At 35.6% G+C, this 25679-nt stretch overlaps 1 protein-coding gene across 12 annotated transcripts in view; it reads left to right on the top strand.

The window, feature by feature from the left end:
- brp (bruchpilot) overlaps positions 1-25679 on the top strand; it is a 191528-nt gene that overhangs the window by 27713 nt on the left and 138136 nt on the right. For all 12 annotated transcript variants that reach the window (XM_067775041.1, XM_067775037.1, XM_067775036.1 and 9 more), the window contains exon 6: positions 2729-2784. In XM_067775041.1, the coding sequence (XP_067631142.1) occupies positions 2729-2784 (56 nt within the window). The remainder of the gene's footprint in view (positions 1-2728; positions 2785-25679) is intronic.

Genomic DNA, 25679 nt, shown 5'->3' with positions numbered 1-25679 from the left:
TAAAAAGATATAAACTAACGCAGTAAATGAAATATTGAAAAAACTTGTTAAGTTTTCTCTTTCCATCTCAACCCTGAAATGTCACAATTTAAATTTATAGTAACAAATATTGTTAGGATATTCACGTAGCCGTGCTTATTAGGTTATCTGCTTATGTAGGCATATTTTTTTACATTATTTCGAGAACAAACAACCTAGGACAGAAAGAGTTTAAACATATGTAATCTGATATATCCTTGAAAATTTGTTAAAATAATTTGAATATAGGCATGTTTAGTGATTTGTCTTCTAACATCGAAGTAACGAAAGGTATCAGTTCTAAAGACTCAGACCCTTAAGTAAATTTAAGGTTAAATAATTATTTAAAAAAAAATAAAATGGTTGTTATGTTTGTTAAATAGTACAGTTTCCGTGAGGAAGAAGGAAAAAATTCATCCAAACGCTTAGGAGAAAAAGAAAAGTATTTAAAGCTTCATCAAGAACAGAGACAAACAAAAATTGGCCCTGAATAAATATCAGAAAATATATGTAGCAGCGTATCTTCAGAAAGGCAAGCAAACTAGCGATATAGTAATTAACAACAAATCTGCCATATATGTATAGCATCAAGAAGCTTAAAACTCTACTTATATCAATATTATAACCAACGTATTAACATCCACTTCGTGTGAGGTTTGCATAGATTCTTTTATTTTAAGAGGTGAAGGTAAACAAAAAAAGTTTTTTTTGGAGTTAGACTCAGCTACCAAGACATGGGCTTTCAGAATTAAAAATTTCTAATAAGCAAATAACTTTCCCTAATTTCCTTTATCAATCACTTGAATATATCCCCCTCACTTGGTTCAAACTAGCGCAAACTAGGCTCTAAATTATTTAGCAAACTAACAGCTCACTTGTTAGTAGTGCAACTTGGAATCATATTAATAGATAACAATCTTTTTAGAGCAATTTATTATTTATATTTAAATAATATTTTTTAATGCATTTAAGTTGGTCACTCACAACCAGCATGCATTGTGGGTTCCTAGTGTTCTAAATCAAAGTAGCAAACGGTTTAATGGCTCTGTATGGCTCCCAACAACATCATATTGGCTCACGCGGGCACTCAACAACAACCAAATATATTTCGGTGGAATAACACAGTAAATAATCGCAGCATGCTTTGAAATTCAAAGGAATTTTAAGTTACGTTGGTGCCGACATGTCTCACAATTAAACGAATGGCATGAAAATCGATCAACATGCATGCAGTGTAGGCCAATCTGCACCTGCTGCTGTTTAGTTATACTTCGTTGCTTGGTAAATTGCGTTGCAAATGATTAAAAATAAAGGCCCTATTTCTCGAGTTCGCGTTGCAACCCTAGAAGAGATTTACATGACATATATATTCAAAGCAATTATCTTGCGTCTCCTAGTATGATTATTGTTTGACTTTTCTCAGAAATATTTTATTGTACCAAAGTCCTATCATAAAAAGAATAATCAGTCAGCATTTAAAATACTGAAAATATACATATCGTCGGCTGAGTGGGGGATAAGCCACGCTATCTCGACTGCCAGTCCGAAAACACCTTATCTGCTAATATTAAAAAAAAAAAACAGCACACTTTCTCAGAATTTGGTTGAAGAACGCGTTATCTCAGAATTATTTTCATAAACGCCCCAGATAATGTCCAAATATATTGAATTGGACTTGATATTGGAGAAAAATTACAAAATTGAGTGTTAAACTCGAAATCTTCAACATTCATACCTCATATTGGCGTAATGGCAGATACCTCCTTCCATTAAGGGAATGGCCCGCTGCACGCTTTGTACTTTCTCTTAGGGTTAAGTCGACCTGGCTGTTCAACAAATAACTAACATACACTGAATGTTTCTATAGTTTAATTTGCCCCAAGCATTGCCTTTTTTGTTGCTATTCCTTTTATAGAGAATTAGGTATATATGTTTACTATATGTTTTTAATCCAAATTGTGTGGAATATTTTGAGGCGCGCTCAACAGAACTTTTACACATTGGATTTTTAGCGTGCATTATTAGCAATGCTTTCGCTATTCACTATTACATCAATATTATTTATATATATTTAATTAGCGAGACAAGCTATACAATTTTTGTTATTGACATTAGAGAGAAATTACAAAATTTGCATGAATTTAACCTCACATAGGAAGGTTTTGAAACAAATCTCTTAGATTAAAAAAATGACTTCGAAATATGGCGTTATTCAAAAGTTTTCTGAGATAGAGCATTTTCGAAACAGCAGCCGAAGTAAGGTGATATTCCATTCAGCAGTCGAATTATAAAGAAAAATATATTTTGCTTAGGTGTAACCCATTAATTCGAAAACCCATGTCTAGATTTCAGGGATTAATTGCCAAACAAATTTATCTTGCTGTTTTATTTACTTTTATTTCAATTCAAAAACAGGCTGCAATATTTTCTTTCCAGAAGCACTTTCCTTCATTACACTTCAATCGATAATATTTAGAGCTTAAAATATGGTTATGTGACAAAAGAATGTAGTTTTTAAAAACAATGAGATTGAAGATATGTCTATCCCTATTTTTCGAGAACTTTCAGTATACAAATTTCGGATTTTTTTTTTTTTTTTTGTGTTTTTTAGCTATTAACTTAAGTTCCCAAAATTTTTTGCAACCCCACATCCTTTGAAGTGACTCATTGCGTATTTGAATATTTAAAATTTGTCATCTTAAATAAACAGGCAAAGAAGAGGAGCGACAAATGTTCCAGCAAATGCAGGCTATGGCACAAAAACAGGTAATTACTGTTTAATACACATACAAAGATTTCGAATAAAAAAAAAAAATTAGTTTGAAACATAGACCAAAACTAGACAATTGCATTAAACAAAAAATACATTAATCAATACAAAATTGAAGCCTTGACGGATAAAAAATAAAAAAAATAAAAGTTTCGCTGAAAAGCAAATTACTTCATAAAATAAACAAATTTCTTAGAAAAATGTTATAGGTTTCAAAAAATTGTTTATCAATGCAGCATTTGCGCTAAGTCTGCTATAAAATTTAGTTAAATGTAATTTCCCAAAATTTTTGAAATAAAAAAAAAAGTTTTCACCGTATTACATATCTATGTTTAACTTGGCTTTAAAATGTTAAACGAACACACACATCAACATGAATTATTTCATTTAAGTTTTTCGTTTTAAAATTAAAATTTATATTTATAGTATTTTAATCAGTGTTAGCATTATAGAAATTTTGCTATGAATTTCTAATTTGATTTTCTTTTAAAACGTGCATTCATACATACATATATAAACTATATACATAATATATATAATGATGGTTTGTTATTTACTTAGCCCATTAACAACAACTATTCAAAATGCTATATTTTCAATTATGCAATTCATCTCATTTGTAATTCTAAATTAAGCTCTTGAAATTTTGTTTTATTTATACTACTAAAATTTGTAAGATTCTTATAAATTCGTATAAAACAAAAAAAAAATCATTTTCATTATAAGGCAAAAGCGCGCTAACGCTATAGAAATATTACTATGCATACATATACATATCCATTAATTAGATTTTTATAAGTTTCAAATTATATTTTTAAATAGTACACCGAAAGAAATGAAGCTAGTAAAATCCACAAATCACGTTTGTTGTTCTTGACTTAATAAGCATTCAGTAAAGTTGATGGCATTATGGTTAAGTCAACCGAGTTTTTTGTCAAAATAACAAAATTGTTTAGTTATTTCAACAGAAGAAAAACTAAAGATTCTCAAATAATGTAATTGGTTTTTCTCTTAAAAGATTTCATTGGTCATTTCAACTGGAAACAACTGTTAATATCACTGAAATGCATCAGCTAATTTTAAAAAGAAACTGACGTTCACGGATTTGTTCTTATTACTATCGCACCGCAGAATTCTCTTGCATATCAACAGCCAAAGTTATTCTGATGTTGACGGAAATCTGTTATTTTAACAGTTCTCATTGGTATTCTTAGGTTGACATTAATTATTATTAGTTAAGAAAGCAAAGCGAGGTTATCACCGTGGTGTAATGATAGCGTGCTACGCCTACCACATCGAAAATATCGGGTTCAAGGCCTGGAAGAAATAAGATCTGAATCTTTAAAAAAAGTTGTTTCAATTAGAGCAATAATCAGACCGGAAAGTTTTGTTCCCTCTCTTCCAGATAAATGATGAACTCAGAGTTCCTAATAACAGTTATGTGCGTTCGAATAGTCCCAGAGCTGTTTTACTACAGTGTCGACATCGTAGCATACCTAATCTAGAAGCAAGGCAACGGAAGCGGCTCCCCAATTGATTCCAAAGGGGTCCCTAGAACACAAAGAATTTGCTTACGGTGCCTTTCTTTCTTAACATAGAAGGAGCGTTTAAAAAAGTGCCGCCTAGAGTATTTGACAATTCTCTGGTTGCCTAAGGAGGTGAGGGAGCTTTAGCTCAATTCACTTACAGACTTCTGTACAACAGAATAGTTGCAGCAGAGTGGAGAGGGGCTCAATGAAAAGGAAGGCGTGCAGAGGCACGCTACAGGTGGTTATTCTCTACTTTGAGTTGTAGTAGAAAAACAGCTTCTGGTAGAGCTAGAAGATTTTGGATTTCGAGCGTTTAGCTATCGGGATTATCTGGAAATCATTGTGCGATATTTTGAAAAAACGCAATCGTATTCCCGCCTTCAGGATACTCTCGATTGCATATTTTATTGTTCTGTAGAGCCAATGTGGAGGATAGGGCTATAAAAAGCCTGGGTCGCATTATACTGCTGCAGGAGGGCCATCGGTTAGAGCTGGGAACTATCGCCAATAGTAGTAAGTGGTTTTATGAAAAACCAGTCAACTCTCCTTGTTCTACGGAGTAATGGTTTGTTGGGATGCACTTAACAAGGCGCTCACCAAGGCAGCGGGTTCTATGTAACGGAGCGTCTCGGGATTTTTCCCAACCAAGGGCTGTTATTTCAGTGTAAGCCCATTTCATTAGTTGCATCCTCCCAGCAGATCCTTGCAGCGGGACTGCGCCATATTCTCCTGCTCCGGTAAGGTATCCAAACCAAGCCGGGATCCCGATCCAGAGAAATTGTGTTGTTGCGCGTGTCGAAAAAATTTCTTTTAAGGACGGTCACACACTTGCCAGTGTGTCACGTGTAAGGGATAATTACATCGCACGGGGTGTTCTGTGCTAAATCCAAAAAGCCGTCGTCCTACAAAAAAGCATCGCATTTTAAATACCGCCAATCCAGCTAATAATTGCCATGTTGAACATTAATCCGATAGATATTGCGGACGAGGCGGCTGCGGCTCGGTCGCTGATCAGGTTTGGTGATATGGGCTATGGGCTCCTCTAGGACATTCCATCATTCTCACCAACTTTGACTTCATCCCAGACAAGGCAGACTATAGTGTTCAAGTTACAGAACAATCACCAATTTGAAGGATAGTAGAGTGGGAAAGAACGGGGGACTAGTTAACAGGATCACGGATGGGTTGAAGATGGATGGCAAAGTTGGAGGGGGTTTTCTGCCAGTAGCTTGATGAAACCGCAAATTTTAGTGCCAGATCACTGTAGCGTCTTCCCAGCGGAACTTGCCACTATTAACTATGCGGTGGATGAAATGCTTCCCACTGCTACTACGATTAGATAATTCAATTAAACTCCGATAGCCAAGCAGCTATTAAAGTTTTAAATTCCACTGTGGTGCGGTGGTGGTCGATATGGGAATGTCTCACCTCACTTGCCTCTCGTCAAACTATCTTAATATAAAGATCGTCTGGATTCCGGGTCATAGCAATATCTCTAGCAAAATGTCAATCGCATCTCATTGCGCGAATGGGTATAATAGAACTGAATGTAGATGGCTGTATGAAGTACGGAGTACCCCTAGCCACCTGTGGCTTACTTACATTTGATGAGCTTTTTATACTCAGCTGAGCAGAGCTCACAGAGTATATTAATTTTTTTCGCATAACGGTACCCCGTGACGGCATAAACTAATCGAGATAGATATAGACTTCTATATATATCAAAATGATCTGGGCGAAAAAAAGAAATTCATTTAGCCATGTCCGTCCGTCTGTCCGTAAACACGATAACTTGAGTAAATTTTGAGGTACTTAATGAAATTTGGTATGTAAGTTCCCGGGCATTCATCTCAGATCGCTATTTAAAATGAACAAAATCGGACTATAACCAAGCCCACTTTTTCGATATCGAAAATTTCGAAAAACCGAAAAAGTGCGATAATTCATTACCAAAGACGGATAAAGCGATGAAACTTGGTAGGTGAGTTGACCTTATGGGGCAGAATAGAAAATTAGTCCAATTTTGGACAATGGGCGTGGCACCGCCCACTTTTAAAAGAATGTAATTTAAAGGTTTTGCAAGCTGTAATTTGGCAGCTGAGTATGTAATGTTCGGTTACACCCGAACTTAGCCTTCCTTAATTGTTATAATTAAATTTTTTTGCTGATTTGACTGTTAAGAACTCTATAGAAAATCAACAATTTGTGCAATAACAGCTATTTGTGATGGATAAAAATTAATAAAAATGTCGGTTGAATTGACTCGTAATTGAGTTGATTTTGCCAGCTTTGTTTTTTTCAGTGATCACGTACACACATACTACATGCACACACCAACCTAGAAAATAGTTAACTAAATTAAATTATTTCTTTTTTCATGTATTTGTTGTTACTTTCGAAACTGTCATTGCTTTAACTAAAATTTGCAACTGTTTTAGTGCCAAATGAGTAAAAATCGAAAATTCTTAATTAATCTAAATTTATCAAATAAACATAAATTCTAATAATTAGTAACATTCCATTCACCTAAATATAAAATAGTTCACACACATTCACATGCATTCATAATTCGTTTAACGTTGTATGTGTGGAACTGAATTTGTAGCGCATATACTGCTAAATGTTCCATTATCCCCTACGTAAAGGTGAATCAAAAAGTAATAAGTCAATAAAAACAAAATGAAAACAAAAAAAAAAAAAACACTAAACATTTTTACATTTAGCTACGTATGTATTTGTTTTATGTGTGTGTCGCTAACAATCAGCATTACAAAAAAAATTTTAATTTCTTTAAAATTCCCATTACATACATGTTCATTTTCAATATATACATACATGGCTTATACTATACATATACAGCTGCGCTCAAAATTTTAGTAGTGTAACAAATTGTAAGTAAAATTTTGACATAACTTTTTCATAAAGGTGGTTTTAGTTGGGCGTTGGCTAATATTTAAATTAGTATTTAGTTGCATGACCCTTATTCTTTAAGATTGCAGCACAGCGTCGTGGCATTGAGCCAACAAGTTTTTGGCATCTTTAAACCGAAATCGAATACCATGCGCCTTTTATAGCTTCCCATTGTTGCGTATTCGATATTGGCTTGCGTTGGACTACTGTCTGCTTGACACCAACCCACAAATTTTAAATGGGGTTTAAGTCTGGTGAATGTGGTGGTCATGCCGTCACCTAGATCTGGCTTTCCTCTAACCATCTCTCAGCTACTTTGCTCGTATATTTCGTGTTGTTGTCTAGCTGAAATATCGTGACAGCATGATGTCCTTGAGTATATCAACATATGAAGCGTGAGTCATAAATTTCTTAGCCCAATGAATGGGTCAGTTGCCTAGCCTAGAAAAGCATGCACGGACCAAAATGCTGGAAACTCCATGCTTAACGTTTTTTTTTTTTGTATACCTCGGATGGTATTCGGTGTTAGTTGGTCGTCTTACATATTAGTGTGATCCCTTTATACAAAATACATGACAATATTTGAACCGTTCGACCATAAAATGTTGCGCCATTTGACCGACTGTTCTTTTGCGCATAGGTTTTATTTAACAACGCTACTTTTCTTGAACTATGGGAAGGCAGGTCCTGCTCACGCAAACGCCCAAATAAGTCTCAACGTGGCTTCAAGGGGTTGATAAGCACAATATAAAGCTTTATAGCTTCAGAGCTTCTGCAACCCAGTTGTCAAACTCACCTTTGAGCGGGCTAGTACCTTAATGGTGCTTTTTAACGGAACGTAACGGATCTATATCCGGCAAAGTACCATCAACATCGATAATACCAACCAACACCTTCGGGGAATGTCCTTTTCGTTAGTACAATAATAACAACAGGCTCAACGCTTGCAGATACTTTTGAAGCATCTTTTATCTCAGTAGCAGTCGCAAATGGAAACTGCTTTGAGTATCTGACGACAGACTTAACTTCCCTTGCTGACATTACTGACTTTCTTTCACGCTTTTCGCCACTTGGTTGATACTTGATGGCATTACGTAACATTTTTGCTGAGCAGCGAAAGATATTTTGCTCTTCCCCATAAGTTTTGCCATCAATGAGTTCGCTCTGCTCAGGTGTGCAGTTCTTCTTTCTCGACGTTATTGAAAAAGGAATGATACGAATTTGGGCATTAGACATAGAATTACTTTAAACGAGTAAAAATGTTTGTATATCCGGAACCTTATTATTTATAATTCTTTGTATATATACACTACTATCGCGGAAACGGCTTACCCCATTTGAATGAAAATTTGTACATACATAGTGTATTATATTCTAAGATTTTCTATTAAGTGTTGCCACTGACGATGTTTTCACAAGGTTACCACATATTTGGAATTTTTAAAAAATTACATGACAAATGCCAATTTGGGTTTCAAACGAAAGGTATATCACTCCTAGTACCAATAGAGATATTTTTATGTAGGGTTACCACTTAGGGTTGCCCCCTTACCAAATTATATATGTATATTAGCAGACCTCGCAGACGTTGTTCTGCCTTAAATTTGGCTTATATGCATACATTTTAATAATCTTTTGCCATCTAACTCTACCATCCCCCTCTACACTTTTTCCTAATCATTTTATTCACTCCTCCCTCCGTCTTTTCGCTTCATCTATCTCCATCTTCGTCTCTTTCTATCTCTTTCTCAGTCTCCTCCTTCTCTCTTTTCTCTTCTATCAAGTTCTTCTCATTCTTCTTCATCTCTTGTTGCCTGTCCCAGATAGTGGTATGTATTTTGTTCTAGTCCCAGTCCCACTCCGAGTTTCAGTCCCAGTCCGTTTCCGGTCTACTTCCCGTAAAAAGGGTCGTAAATATTAATATAGGCAAATTTATATACCAAATTTCAGGCAAATCGAATAGGACGTATGTAAATAGGTATGTGGGTATTATTAATTCATGTCCTTATTTCTGATTTGCATGCATATTTATCAGCTTTGCCAGGTTGATGCGACTAAATCGAATATCACAATGAAAATTACTTTAGAGCTCTCAGCAACGGCTTTCATTTGTTATCCATATTACCCACGTATTCTAGGGGTACTCGGGTCCACGTTTCGGCCTGTATCTCGAGACCATATACGTCGATCGCTACCAAACCTATGTCGTAACCACCACGGTTTACGCAACTTGTGTGAAAGTTTGAACAAAATCGACCGACGCGTCTCTTCAAACACCGGCGACCAACTAACACACATTTTAGCCTTTCCTTTTATATATATAGATTTTTATTTTTCACACTTCACTATAATATTAAAACGAAATGCAGATATTCGTTGCTTTTGAAATTCGACTTAAAAATTGCACATGGAACAGTTAAAGACTCTCCCGAATTAAAAGAAATGTCTTAGTAACTCTAAGCTGCGGGCCCCCTCAGAAACCCCGGGCCCGGGGCAATCCCCTCCCCATCCACCCCACCAAAATTACACGGAAGTACCACCTGAAAATATAGGCGCCGGTGCGTATACGTAACATTTTATTAATAGATATAAACATTTAAAAAAAATTGCAATAAAATAATATTGCGACTATAAATTGAGATATAGCCTATCCTATATTTCAAGTTGGATCAAACTACATACGGGGTGCAAAACAAATTCAAGATCGGTTCAGTAGTTTAGGAGTCCATCGCGGACAAACATTGTAACACGTGGTTTTTATATATACAGAAGATAACTCTGTATATCCACTACTATCTTAGAAACGGATCAACAGATTTCGGTGAATTTCGGTACATCGATAGTGGGTGGCACTACTAAGATTTTGACCGCAACTGTACATAAATATTTTACGATAAAATGCAAAAGTCATCGCACAGCATCACATACATATACCTGCATATATTTTGTGTATTGCATTGTTGCGCTATTTTACGATATTGACATAATACAACTACAATGCGCAGTGAACTGCTCCAGATTCATAGTAGAACAAAGTTACAATCACACTCACACACACTCAAACATAAAAAATCGGCGAATTGCTGTTAGTCGTAGGCATTTAGTGTGCCATTTCGTTGCATATCCTTTGTCCTATATGTTGCGCTCTATATACCCATTTAGACACACACACACAAACAAGTATGCATATATATTTACATATTTCCAATACATTATAAGTATTTCCCTTTACTACTTTCATATTTTCTCATTTTGCTTATCGCTAAGACATTTCGTGATCATTTCTTTTGTTTTGTTATTTTTTCATCAATTTATCCTTATCTTCTTTTCAATTATTTTACTTGTTTTTTATGTTGTCCTATAAAAGTTTCTTAAGTATCGAATACATCTGCATAACAACAAAATTCAATTTGATAGTATCTCATAACCTTGCTTCTATTACCCTTTTCTCTCTTAGACATGCCTGTTCTACTCTTGTAATCTTGTGCGCTCATCCTCTTGCACTTAAGCACAACGAAATGATTGCCATTATATGTATATGAGTATTCTCAGCAGCAAATACTATAGTCCATTTTTATTATTTTCTGTTTATCTTCTTGCATTCATATGCATAAAATCGTAGAATGTCTTGTTGTTATATTTTTTACTTCTTCGGTACATATTTTTTTCTTATTTGTATGATTATTTTTCTTAGTAGTCTCTTAAAACAATCTTTATACATATTTATTACGAATAAAAGTGTTTCTTTGTATTTGTGTTTTTTTTTTTTTTGTTGTTTTGTTTGATAGTGGTTACTATTCTTGTGCTTACGTTCATTGCATCCTTTATCTATCGCTATGTTAACTGGTTGTGTTAATGTTAAGTTTTTTAGTAAATCAAATTTTTTCAGATTTTAATTTTCCACAATTTTTCATGGGCCTCCTTTTTGTAGCTTTGGTTTTGTGTATTTGCTATTGCAAGCCCAGGAGTCAACTGGCAGTTGTAGCTCAAAAAACGCTGCCAGAGTATCGACTCATATAAAATATGTCGCATTTTTTGTCTTACTTTCAACATTATTATAGATCTGTTAGAATACCTCGAAAACTATGATAGCAAAAAACTGGTTTGACTTATAACCCTAAAGCGAATGTGGAAGACAATCCAAATCGGCGCCAGAGCGGGACAGTTGGTAGCCACGAATGTAGTATCTGTGTTTAAGCTTGAGCTTTATATGGCACGTTTTATTGTTAAAAAATGGTATCCAAAATAAATTTTTTTTTTGTTTTCATATAGTTCCATTATAAGAATGAGATTCAAAGGTATTTAAATATGTCCGCTATTTTGGTTTTTGTGTATTCTATAAATCTCAGCATACTCTCGTCAGTTGGTTATCTTTTTCTCTCACAATATCTAAAAAAAATCTAAATTTTGAATTGAATCAGTTTACAATAAAACGTGCGTTATATTAAATTTACTCAAACAAAGGCAGCGACTAACTAGAAACTACCTGAACTTGTACGTTTGGCTGTAGGGAAGCTTTATGTTTTTCCTGAAACAGCATAGCAGAACTGTACAATATACTTATTATATACCCTTCGGATAAATGTTGTAGTACTTAAGCTCTCACTATTCCCTATTAATGGCAAATCATATCATTTGTCTTATCTGATAGATTCTAGACAGACTATCAACGGCGTTTTGCTTTCGAATTTTCGACGCTCCACTCACAGCTAGCAACAAGGCTTCAACATGAAATCTTCCTACCCCAGCGGGTTAGGGGATCAGAATATACCCGCGGTAGGTATACCTGTCGTAAGAGGCGACTAAAACACCAGATTCAAGGGGCTGTGTAGCGCAACCTTTCAGGTTGCCAGCGCAATATATAGCTTCTCCAAACCCAATTGTCAACCTCACCTATCCGCGGCGAATCCTGTTTCACTAACAGACGAGGATCTGGCGACCCCAAGCTCCTCATGGCACTTGGAGGTAGGGAGGGAGGGAATGGCCTGAAGGTTTAATCGTTCCCGAGATGGTCGGGCTAGCACCTTAATGGTGCTATGGTACCGGAGCGTACCGGATTTGTATCCGGCAAAGGACCATCACATCGATAACACTCCCCAAAGCCTTCGGGGAGCAACCTTATCGCTACAACAACAACAACAACATGGAATCTTCCTTAGATAAATGGACTGAAGATATTCGGTAGAAAATATCTTGCGTAAGGAGTTACACATGGGTTGTTTCTCTGAGACACAGGCAGTTACTGTTAAAGGTCATATAGAGTTTTTCAAAAATTTGCAAGACGTCCTATGAAGGGCCTGTATTCAAAAAAAGGCTGGAGTGCCAATTACTCTTGGCGTTCGATGTGTAGACATATACAATACGTCTAGATCTAAAAAATTTATATTTTTAAGTTAACTAGAGCACGCCTGAAGGTTAAATTTAAAACACAACAGAGATAACTTTACCACAAACAAACAATTTCGGTCTTTTCGAAAGAGATTCATCGGTCTTATCGTAAGAAACCGATATTGTTTTATAAACTACTTATTATCGATAGTTAATGATTAACGTCGAGTAATTGGTTTGGTATTGACTTTCTACTAACGATTCGTCGGCTTTTTATTGGTTTCGTTCTAGCTTTTTATCGGCGTGCTAGAGATGTTTTACTAATTTTATTGAATTTTTATCGTTATCTGTTAAATAACATGAGTTTTGGTTAACAAATCGATAACACGCCTGTAACACACTGGTAGCATTACGATGAAAAATCGATAACTTTTCGAATCATACAGATACATTTTTGAAAGCAAGTCAATAAATTTGTTATCGGTTTATTATCGGCTACTTATCGATGGGTTATAAATATCATCGATTTTATATTGAAATTTTGTACGTATCTGTTAGATAACAAGTAAGAACGGGGCTGTCTTCGGCTGTGCCGAAGACTTCATACCTTTCATGAATGGGGCTGAACAATAATCTTATCCCGTTCGTAATCTCCGAATAATCGGATGTATAAGATAAGAAATATATAGTGAACAGATCTGCATACCTTAACGATTTTTAAGATAAATATAAAATTAAAAACAGGTAGGTACTTTGTGTGAGGATGCAAAGTTTCTGGTTTTTTGTGGTCTGCGTGTAAAAACTATGACTGCGAATCACGTATTTCAACAATATATTGCGTAAACGTAACTATTTGATGAAATTTGATGAATTTTGAAGCTTCTAGCCGTAAAAAGGGGGCAAAAATTGAGTTTATATGGGGTATATAATATATGTATATACCACCGATCTCTATGATTTTTTCAGACAACAATATATGCTATACACGTAAGCATTTGGTGAAATTTGAAGCTTCTAGCTGTTAAAATGGGGAAGAAATTGCGCAAAGTTTCTTATCTGAACAATCGGTTGTATGGGATATATACTATATATACCATCGATCTCAATGATTTTTTCAGACAACAATATATGCTATACACGTAAGCATTTAGTGAAATTTGAACATATCTAAACAATTTTTAAGATAAATATAAAATAAAAAATAGGTAGGTAATCTGTGTGAGGATGCAAAGCTTCACGTTTTTTGTGGTCTGCATGTAAAAACTATGACTACGAATCACGTATTTCAAAAATATATGACGTAAACGTAACTATTTGATGAAATTTGATGAATTTTGAAGCTTCTAGCCGTAAAAAAGGGGCAAAAATGACAGTTTATATGAAGTATATAATATATATACCACCGATCTCTATGATTTTTTCAGACAACAATATATGCTATATATGTAAGCATATGGTGAAATTTGAAGCGTCTAGCTGTTAAAAAGGGGCAGAAATTGCGCAAAGTTTCTTAACTGAACAATCGGTTGTATGAGATATATACTATATATACCATCGATCTCAATGATTTTTTCAGACAACAATATATGCTATACACGTAAGCATTTGGTGAAAGTTGAAGCTTCTAGCTGTTAAAATGGGGAAGAAATTGCGCAAAGTTTCTTATCTGAACAATCGGTTGTATGGGATATATACTATATATACCACCGGTATCTATGATTTTCTCAGACAACAATATATGCTATACACGTAAGTATTTAGTGAAATTTGAACATATCTAAACGATTTTTAAGATAAATATAAAATAAAAAATAGGTAGGTAATCTGTGTGAGGATGCAAAGCTTCACGTTTTTTGTGGTCTGCATGTAAAAAGTATGACTACGAATCACGTATTTCAAAAATATATGACGTAAACGTAACTATTTGATGAAATTTGATGAATTTTGAAGCTTCTAGCCGTAAAAAAGGGGCAAAAATGAGAGTTTATATGAAGTATATAATATATATACCACCGATCTCTATGATTTTTTCAGACAACAATATATGCTATATACGTAAGCATTTTGTGAAATTTGAAGCTTCTAGCTGTTAAAACGGGGCAGAAATGTCGCAAAGTTTCTTATCTGAACAATCGGTTGTATGAGATATATACTATATATACAACCGATCTCTATGATTTTTTCAGAAAACAATATATGCTATATACTTAAGCATTTGCTGAAATTTGAAGCTTCTAGCTGTTAAAATGGGGTAGAAATTGCGAAAAGTTTCTTATCTGAACAATCGGTTGTGTGAGATATATACTATATATACAACCGATCTCTATGATTTTTTCAGACAACATAATATGCTATATACGTAGGCAATCGGTGAAATTTTAAGCTTATAGCTGTTAAAATGGGGTAGAAATTGCGAAAAGTTTCTTATCTGAACAATCGGTTGTATGAGATATATACTATATATACAACCGATCTCTATGATTTTTTCAGACAACAATATATGCTATATACGTAAGCAATCGGTGAAATTTGAAGCTTATAGCTGTTAAAATAGGGTAGAAATTACGAAAAGTTCCTTATCTGAACAATCGGTTGTGGGGGATATATACTATATATACGACCGATCTCATCAATTTTTTCAGGCAACAATATGTGCAATATACGAAAGTATATGGTGAAGTTTGAAGCTTCAATCTGTTAAATTGGGTAAGATATTACAAAAAACCCCTTTTTCTGAAAAATCGGTTGTATGGAGGATATATGCTATAGTGGTCCGATCCGGTCGGTTCCGACAAATGTCTAATCGGACACCCAAATACACCCGCTCACCAAATTTTATCAAGATATCTCAAAAATTGAGGGACTAGTTTGCATACAAACAGACAGACGGACAGACGGACAGACGGACATGGCTAAATCAACTCAGCTCTTCAACCTGATTATTTCGGTATACTTAATGGTGGGTCTATCTATTTTCCTTTAAGGACTTACAATTTTCGGTTTCGTGACGAAATTAATATACCATTTCATTTTCATGAAAGTTATAAAAACCCGATGAGTTCTCGAAAATTCGGTGATAGAAGTTTCGTAACACTCCGATGAGAAATCGGAAGCTTTTCAATATAAAATCGATAACTTTTTGGAAGAAAATCGATAAGTTTTTCATACAAAATCGATAGATTTTAACAACACGCCAATAACAAGTTGATAACACTCCGAAAAAATTGATAACGTTTCAATAAGAAACCCATAATTTTCTGGTAACATATCTATAAATAATCAATAATATATCGTTAAAGTATCCAAACAGTTTCCGATAACAAATTCAAAACTATACGATGAATAATCGATAGTAAATTAATAACTTCTTGAGATCACAAATTTTGAAATTTTTGAAAGCAAATCGATAGCTTTCCGATAACATACCGAAAACTTTTCGAAAAAAATTCGATAAATTTTCAATGATAAATTATTATATCGTCAATATGCACGTGACAGCCATTGCATAAGTGATCGCAAGATATTTCTTCTTTCGCATTTCAAGTTCAATAAGGAGAAAAATTGCTTTCTTCAAGGTTGAAAATATCTTCGGATATCTCAGGTATTGGGTACCTGTCAGTCATGGTAATCGAATTCAATTTCCTATATTCTATGCTACGATATTGTTTGTTTTCTTCTGAATTTGATTTCTTAGGTGCAAACCACACGGGTAAATTATAAAGGCAGCAGTATGGTCTTATAATACCATCATTGAGTAAAATTTTTCCAGGAAGTTAGTTCTAGTTCTAATTTGTCCTGAGATCTTCGTCGTAAGAATAAGGCTTTCGTCGTGCTTGGAGATAAGATTTCGAAAAAAATCGATGGGGATATAGGGAATGGCAGTATTAGTGGGAGTAAGAGTGGATGTGGATTGGAAAAAGTTAGGTTAGGTTGAACTGGCCGGTCCGTGACGACCTCACAAAGACTGAATGCATCCAACCCCCATGAAAAATCAGGACCTATGTTATAAAATAACTTTTTCCCTTTGGCAAATAAAAGAAGATTTCTACGATCTCGGTCACTTGCTGCTTCTAGATCTAACACTTGTTTCACTCCTAATAGCTGGAGTCTTAGCCTGGCAAGTGCCGGGCACGAGAACCCGCACCTCATACGTTTTCTATCACTAATGATGCGAAAAAGCAGTGGCAGTGTCTAGTCAGAATACCCGTCATGAGTCTACAGTCCTCTGTTTTTTAATGATTGGGGTAACATTGTTAATCTAAGGTGGTAAGACTTACACATGATCTTCGACACTTTACAACCCCGCGCTTGGTCGATCACGGGCAAATCTCGCCTTCTTTTAATCTCTCCCAATATTATTGGGACATCAACAGGGCAAGCTACGAGGAGTATGCCCATTTTAGCTAGTTCATCAGCTTTTCATACCATTTATTCACATATGCCCTAGGACCCAATATAGCTATATTCTTCCCTCTATTCCGATTCTTTCCAGAGACTTCTTACACTCTAACACACTTTTAGATGCTATTCGGTATGGAACACAAATGGAAGTAAAAGTGAAAGTAGAAGTCGGAGTGGGGGAAGGAGAGGAAATGAGAGTGTTAGAGGTAGTTGGAGTGAGTGTGGCATGGAATGGAAGTTAATGTGGAAGTTGGAGTGGGAGGAGAGCCGGAGCGGTAGCTGCAGTGCGAATGGGTTTGGGAGTAGGAGGAAAATAAATGTAATAAGAAATGGGTGAGTGAGTAGCGGGAGCGAGGCAGACCAATTTTCGCGCAGAACAAAGTTTGCGGGGTACTCCCGTCTTTAGCACCCTAGGGCAAGAATTTCAAACTGCACTAAATTCCCGTCTGCCAATTCTGCTTTCAACTATCGATTTTTTTTTTTTTTTTTTGTGATTTCTGCTTCCCAAATAATCAGACTCTCTCATCCTTCCTGCATTGCCTCATTCATTTGACGTTTAAAATTATTCCCATAAACGTATATGCAATGAAGGACCTGGCTACACGAGACGAGCTCATAAAGTTTAAAAACTCTTACATGGAAAAGAACTAACAAACATGCCGGATATAACTCTAAGTGTAAACTGATTGATTTCTTACTGCATGCAAAGCAAGATTTTATTATTCAAACAATTATTTGTATGTAGTTATAGTTCGGTACTGTCTCATATTTGAGTGAGTTTTGTAGTACGTATGCACATATAAGATATTCAATTCTGAAACCATTTCCAACTTTATACTTATTTCACGGACGTTGCGGGGGACAGCAAGACAGACACATTGCGTGACAGCAACACTACTTTGGTTTAAAACCGTTAGTTTATGGCACACTATGGAATATTTCACAGCATTGCATGACAGCATAGCATCAGCACAGCAGAGAACTGCAAAAATCACAATTTTCTTGATTTAATCAAACACTAAAACTTGCATTCGCATTCAATCATGCGAATAAACTCATAATTGAATAAACTCAGCATCTGTCTTTACTAGACTCCGTTAGCATGATTGCGATCGAATGACCGAACAGGTTTTGCGTACGATTGTATTGATCAAACGAAGGCAAGCGGAGAATAAAATCAAAGCACGAGAATTAGTATCGTTTAGTATTGCAAACAAACAGAATCGTAAGCAATGTTTATATGTAGCTTGTCGCCGTGACGTAAGGGCAGAAGAATCATGCAAATATTCAGACGCATGGAGTTTTCATATTTGCCTTTTCATTCCGATGAATGTAATCGCTGTTGAGGCAAACGAGCACACGCCTGAATTGATTATATTCACGCATGCAATAAGTTGGTTGATTTTAAATCAATGTCTATTATGTTCGTTTAAGCAAGTTGGATCATTGCACACGATCATGTTGCCGAATGTAATCGAACGTTGTTGTGTGCTATTTTTGCTGTTCTCTGCAACATAGCAGTTTTGGTGTTGAGTTTAGTCTTCAACTCAATGAAAATGAAAAAAAAAAAAATAATAATAATAAAATTTATAGCAGGAATGCATACCGATAGCCAAAAGCATAGAAGTAGAAAACCTTCAAAATTAGGTCACTAATAATTGCGTGGTAATAGAATATATATATATATATATACGTATGTATGTATGTAGATACTATTTTATGTGGCAAAGAATTTATTGCTACTGGGTTTAAAGGGTATAAAATGGAAAACACTCTAAAAATTTAATTTCAGTTTTAACCAAATAAAGTGTAAGCGAAGCAGTTACAAATGGGAAAGATTGTTGTTATTTTAAATTGCTGTATCACTATGGCTAGAGATGGGAAAGGGGTAAATACACAAATGGCAAATACCCAGTAAATTGGTTATATACGGTAAAGATGGATAAATACCCAAAGAGGGGTATAAATTATCTTTTACAAAATATGGGAAAGAAACACACAAATTCAATCCAAAATGTACTAACTTGTTGGACAATTATCCATTTCTAGCGGTTGAATTAGTTTTAATTTGTAATCCAGCATTTTCCAAAAATCTGTACCCGATAATGCATGCCGTTACAAAAATTTTAATTTGCCAGCAAACATTTTAAGTCAAAAAGGAGCATTTGCAGTCGTCCTATATAAGCCTATTCTCAAATATCATATAAGCCTCAACAAGAGCCCGATATGAATCTTAAAAAACGTTTAAACAGCTCATATTTAGCCCTTTCTGGAACTCTTTCCATCGTCATTATAACTCTAATGAACTCTTATTATATGACACCTATTTGGCGTAGTTGAAAAATAAATGACAAATGACACATTTGCATAACAGATATAACAAAATCTGTAACAAAATACTTAGGAGGAAACCATAAGAAGGGCACGCCGTCGTCAGCGCTTGTTGACGGCATGTCAGGTTCGACACACCAGGACAAAGTGCGACAGATTTGTGGTCACATTAAACAATGTTCAAAAAACTTATATTTTTTTATTGTGACGAATATTAGTGACACTAAGTGATACTCACATCACTAGTCTGATGCTAAGTAAATGAAGCCACAACAACAATAAAGCAGGCAGTTACTTGTATCTACATAAATGAATCAATCATTACGTCTACACATATGTACGTACACGCAGCAGAGAGAGACGCACAAACACATGCATATATCTTATCTGAGATGCTTCCAAAAGTAGGAAATTATCTGTGGAAGTATCACTCACATATACACGCGCATATGAGAAGCTATAAAGTGCATCTGTAGTTATGTTATAGCTGGTAATTTTATAGCTGGTAGCAAATTCTAGATATAGAAACGCCTAGAAATATGTCAATGAGGAAACCAAAAAGTATAAAAGCAGCAGCAGCTGAGGCACGAAGAATCAATTTGATTTAAGCACGCTATCTGTCGAGCAGTAGAAGTGTTATTGTGAAGTACTTTAATAAAGGATATTTTGCATTATTTAAAAGTGGAGTTATTAATTCAACACTTTAGTGATTCGAACGTTAGTAGAAGGTTGCAAATAAGCAGAATTACACTAAATTTGTTACAATATGTAGAAGACTGCGGAGAAGCGCTCGAGCAGAAAAACGTCGATGCCAATACAAAAAATTAAACAGCAAGGGTAGCAATAATGTAGAAATGTAATTAATTTTTTTTTTATATTCAGCGTGCTTTGCACACAGAGTATATTAACTTTGATTGGATAACGGTTGGTTGTACAGGAATAAAGGAATCGAGATAGATATAGACTTCCATATACCAAATATCAAAATCATCAGTATCGAACAAAAATTTGATTTACCCAAGTCCGTCCGTACGCCCGTTAGCACGATAACTTGGGTAAATATTGAGATATCTTCACCAAATTTGGTAAACTAGCTTATCTTGATGAGCGAAATCGGATGATAACCACGCCCACTTTTTATATATACAAAATTTTGAAAAACACAAAAAACATGATTATTTAGTAAATAATACACCTACAATGTTGAAATTTGACGTGTGGGCTGATATTGAGACTCTTGATAAGATTTAAAAAAAAATTCTTATTTCATTTCTATTAAGAGGATAATTTCAGGGGAGTTTTATTACAAAAATTGTTTTCCTAAATTTTCCGCTTGGAATATGTGTCAATAATTATTCCTATAAGCTCTGAATTGTGTCAGTATAGAACTCAAAATAAGCAGTTTATGAGGCCAATAAGGCTCATAAATGACATCGGAAAGAGGCCTGTGTAAGATTCATATTAGCGGTAAAATATTAGCTGCATATGCGCCTGCTAGGAGTCATATCGTATTTACTTCACGCTCCTAAATGAGTTCGGACCAATTTTTGACTTCGAATGTTTGCTGGGTTGCTTGTTTAAATTCAAAACGAAATTTTTTTTATTTCAAATGATGTAATAATTTAATCTTTGGACTGTAATTCCAAGCAGCCTCGATTCAAATTATTTTTAAATATGCTAAAAGAGATACAAGAATGGAATATTCCTGGTATTTTCCTAAAAAAGATACAAGAATGGAATATTCCGGGTATTTTCCTGTGATTTACCCATAAAAATGGTAAATACCCGGTAGCATCGCATCTCTAGCTATGGCCTTGCTTAATATACTCAAGATTGGCAGAGAAATTGAAATTCGAAAAGTTGTAGCCAGAAAGGCGCCAATTTTATTAACGCGCAACATACCAACTGTGCTAGACAATTTTCTTAACTTATGCCGGCGTGTATACATCAGCCACCTCCCATTCTGTGTAAACTTTTCGCATAGCCGATCAATTACGCTTAAAACTTCAATGCGAATTTGTGTCTTAATGTCATAAAAAAGTATGTTTGAACACATTGAAACAAATGTGTTGGTTTATATGGCTTTTACACTGCGGCTGTCTTCTTACATCTTTCACACTCATTCGTCTACCCCATGTGCAACTAAGATGTATCATAGATTAAAATGAAATTTGTATGCAAACAGAAAACCATGTTCGAAATATCGTTCGTATGTTTTTATTGTACATCCATAACTTTTTGTAGTAAAAGCTAAAAAGGAGCACGACGCAAGTTAGATGAAAAACTCGTTCCAAATTTTCTCGGGACAAAATGGAGCCAAGTATTTATTTAGTTTTTACATCCATAACAGATCCGACAAAAAAAATTACACTGAAGATGGCACAACGGCGAAACGGGTATATAACCAGTATGGTCACTAACATTCCGTTCAGGAATACGATGCTTTCATTCAACCTCCAGCGGATTAGAAGGCTTAGAATATACCCGCGGCAAGTATGCCTGTCGTAAGAAGCGACTAAAAAACTAACAAGTATAAGCAGCTCATATGTGTTGAACGTATCCCATCTGTCGCTTCGGCCAGTTAAGTTGTTATTCACTGTTCTTGCTATCGTCGAATCGATTCTTCTCACGCCTGTATGGCAACAGCGGCTCTACAAGCTTCCCATCTGCTATCGTATATTGATTTTCTTTCTGCAGCGAGACTATGTATAGGTATGATTCCCGTAATGACCAGGGGACAGTCTCAGTCGTGAGCTTACCGCTGAACCTATTCGCAGTGCTCCTCTGCATTGGACCAAGTTGCAGCTGATCCGGTGACTCGGGTATTTCCTTGCATCCACCCAGATTTCTGCACCATATGAAAGTAAAGAATCCGTAGCTGAAGCAAGCAGGCTCCTTGATCTACTTCAATTAATATCACACTTCCAGTCGGTGACATTTTTGTCCATTTGGATGCCGTCAGTGAGTTAAGGGTGGTATCACACTCGCCCAAACAGATGAAAACTGCAAACTTTCATTCCCTTCAATATCGCTGTACCCAGGGACCCAGTAAAGGAAGAAAAGGAGATGACATATGAACGCCAGCGAAACTCGACACCATCGCACGATATCCGACTTTATTGCGTTGGATTCTTATACCATCAAGTTGGCTGGTTGTCGACATAGATCGTATAACTGCCGTCTCGGCATCTAATTAAACATCAAAACTATTAAGGCATCAGCGAAGTCGGTAAGGTATATTCGTTTTGGAGTTGTAGCAGTGTAAAGATTAAGTTGAACGACTTTAGGCCTTCAGCCCCAAGATTTTTTAAGTAGAGAAGGTAGCGAATTTAAAAGTTGGGTTTCAAGGGTATTAAAAGTCAATAAGGCAATACTTTTGTGAAATACTAACATCCCTGCAAAAACTCATTCAATAAATCCCTAAAGAGAGCGGTCTACGTTTTGCTCTCTTTTGTCCACATTTGGGTATAGTTGATCCCATTTTGGGTATATTCGGCATCAGTCACTTTGAAATTTATGAAGCCCATTGAAACAAAAAAAAAAAAAACAATTAAAAACAAACAGCAAAGAAATAAATAAAATAAAAAGATTAAATGTGATTGAATAGCATTATTTAAGAAAAATGCGGAGCTCTATACCGAACCTATTATTAATAATATGTTCCATTATCGTAATATTTGTTTTGTTTTTATTGTTCTACAACATTAATATGAAATAAAAAATTAGAATATTGTATTAGAGTTAAAGAAATTCCGTGCGGGTAGAAATAGGACTTGTCCGACTGTACCCATAGGCGAACAAAAGGGACTTATGTGACACTGTCTGTAGAGGCACGAGGAGAATATTTCCGACACTACCCGTATGGATACAAAAAGGGCCTGTCGGACACTCCCCATAGAGGTACAAAGAGGAAGGGTCGAACAATACAGAAAGATCTGTCCACAAAAGGATACAAAAAGGAAGTGTCGAACATTACAAAAGGGATCTGTGCGACAGTACCCGAAGGGGTGTAAAGAGGACCAGTCCTATACTACCCGGCATAAACAGGTACAATTGGTCTCTCCATGGGACTTGCTCAAACAAAAGGGACCGCTCCAACCAATATAAAGATATCAGAACTGGCTATAGTCGCATATCCATTGCGACTCGTCCCAGACTTATCGTAGGCTAGTCGCATTTTTTGCAGGGATATTTTTTAATTCGTTCGGAATGCGTTGGCACGACGTCACCATAATATGACTCACTAAATATAAAGTAGCGCCAAGTTAATGCATAAGCGATTGCGTATTATCATAAATTTCTAGCTCAATAGTTTATGCCAAGCGCAAAAAAAAAATATAATTATGTTATATATTTATTACTGCGTAATAAATAAGCACAACTGCCAAGTGTCCACAAACATGCTAGGCCTGCAGACGCCAGCTGCCCAAATGCCAAATATTATAAAGAGCCACTATGTGACAACAAACAAACGCAACATCACCCCCCGCATACCACATTAGAAAACAAGCGTTTGCATACCCATATATATATGCATATATATGTATATGTGTGTGATTGTGTGCCAATCACTCAAGTAACTACAACGCATAAAACTATAATATCCAAACAACCTTGCATCGTACAAAAACCCCGCATACCCAGTAACAGCAAACTTTCAATAACGAACCGGGTACATACAGTACTAAACAACTGCTCAGTAATCCCAGTCAAGCATATGAAACTATCGCCCACATCGCCACAACCACACACACATACAATATTGTTCACATTTTGGCAGGCATAACGAAATGTACAATTTAACATGTCCTTGAATTCATTGCGGCATACAATGCGCGATTTATACGCACAGCTAGTCTTACAGTTATTTGGTTATATGTATGGATATTTTGAATAGAAGTGAGGGGGGAACGAAATAGGCATGTTTAGCGCGTGTTTGTGTGCGGAAATAACAAAATGGCACAAAAATGGCAATGGCAGTGATGATGATGACGACGACGATGATGGTGGCAATACTGGCGACGGAAAGAGAATTAACGCGAGCACAATTATAATGAAAACAAAAAAATGTGTTACAACAACTGTCTATGATTAGTGCTGCAAGCAAAATTTGCTGTATTTTATGCTGTCGCCGTTGTTGACACTCGTTTTGTTCGTTCTACATTTGTTAATGTCGATCTTCAATTGTATTTGTTACTGGTTTGTTTTCTTTTTTTCACAAGTGTGTTTTCTTGTTTTAATACAAATATTTTCAGTTTAACTACTTGCATTTTCTTTTTTTAGTTTGTCGTGTGTTGGTTGGAGCCAAAATACGAATTGATAAATCTTGTCTTCTCGTCACTCATACGCAATAGCGTACCCAATGTCCTGAATTCTCTTCATCTATTTAAATAAGCACTTTTAAGAACTGAGAATTTTAAGGTTAAACTAGAATTTTCTGAATATACGTTTTAGTTGTTTTTGTTGTAGCAGTGCTTCGCCCCATCCAATAGGTGCGACCAATCACAAACTGTCATCAATGTCCTCTAACGGGACTCCAAGAAAACTTGCAGTTTTTACAGGTATGGACGATAATGAGAGGGGTGTTCCACATTACACTTGAAGAGGTGGTTGCTGTCATAAGGGGAAATATTGCAAGCAGAACATACATTAAATTTGTATGTATGTCGGGGTTGATTCTGGATGGGTAAGAGTTTAACTTGCTACAGTACCCGGATCTAAGTTGTGCTAGAGTGACGCGCGTTTCCCTAGGGAGAATTCTGGGTATTTTTTTTTTTAAGTACTGGATTCGCTGGGCAATTATTGACATAGAGGTCCGACATCTTTTTGTTGATATCATTGAAGACCTGCTTGTGCTTTTTTGCTTCATATGACTGTGTGTAACCAAAACACTCCGAGTGTATTTATTGAAAGAGAAGCACGGCTTACAATCTGCTCGGCGGCTATCTTACATTTATTTATTATTTTCAAAGCGGTTTGCGTAGAGACCTTTTCGTGTATCTTGTTTAAAATTGACTATTATGGTGACAACTGAATTTGAAATATTACCGCTAGTACTACCAATGCAATAACACAAACCTATATCTTAGTCCACACAGTACACAATCAACCAAACGCATATTATATTAAGTATAACAAGTAAAGGTGTCTAAGTTCGGCTGTAACCGAACATTATATGCTCAGCGTGAGCTTCAATTGTACATTCCGTTTCAGATAAATTACTTTTCTACATAAAACGTGGCACCGCCCATTTAAAAGAAAAATGTCTCCCCATTTCCTCTTACAATAAAACTTGATAAGTGACATATCATTGATTCAAAACTATTTTTTGCTAAGCTATAGCTTATTATTCTAGCCTACGAACTTTCAAACTTGTTTTGTACCTAGGTTGC

This window comes from Eurosta solidaginis, chromosome 3 (assembly GCF_040869045.1).
Source record: "Eurosta solidaginis isolate ZX-2024a chromosome 3, ASM4086904v1, whole genome shotgun sequence".
Lineage (NCBI taxonomy): Eukaryota > Metazoa > Arthropoda > Insecta > Diptera > Tephritidae > Eurosta > Eurosta solidaginis.
This window is presented reverse-complemented; position numbering and strand designations above follow the sequence as displayed.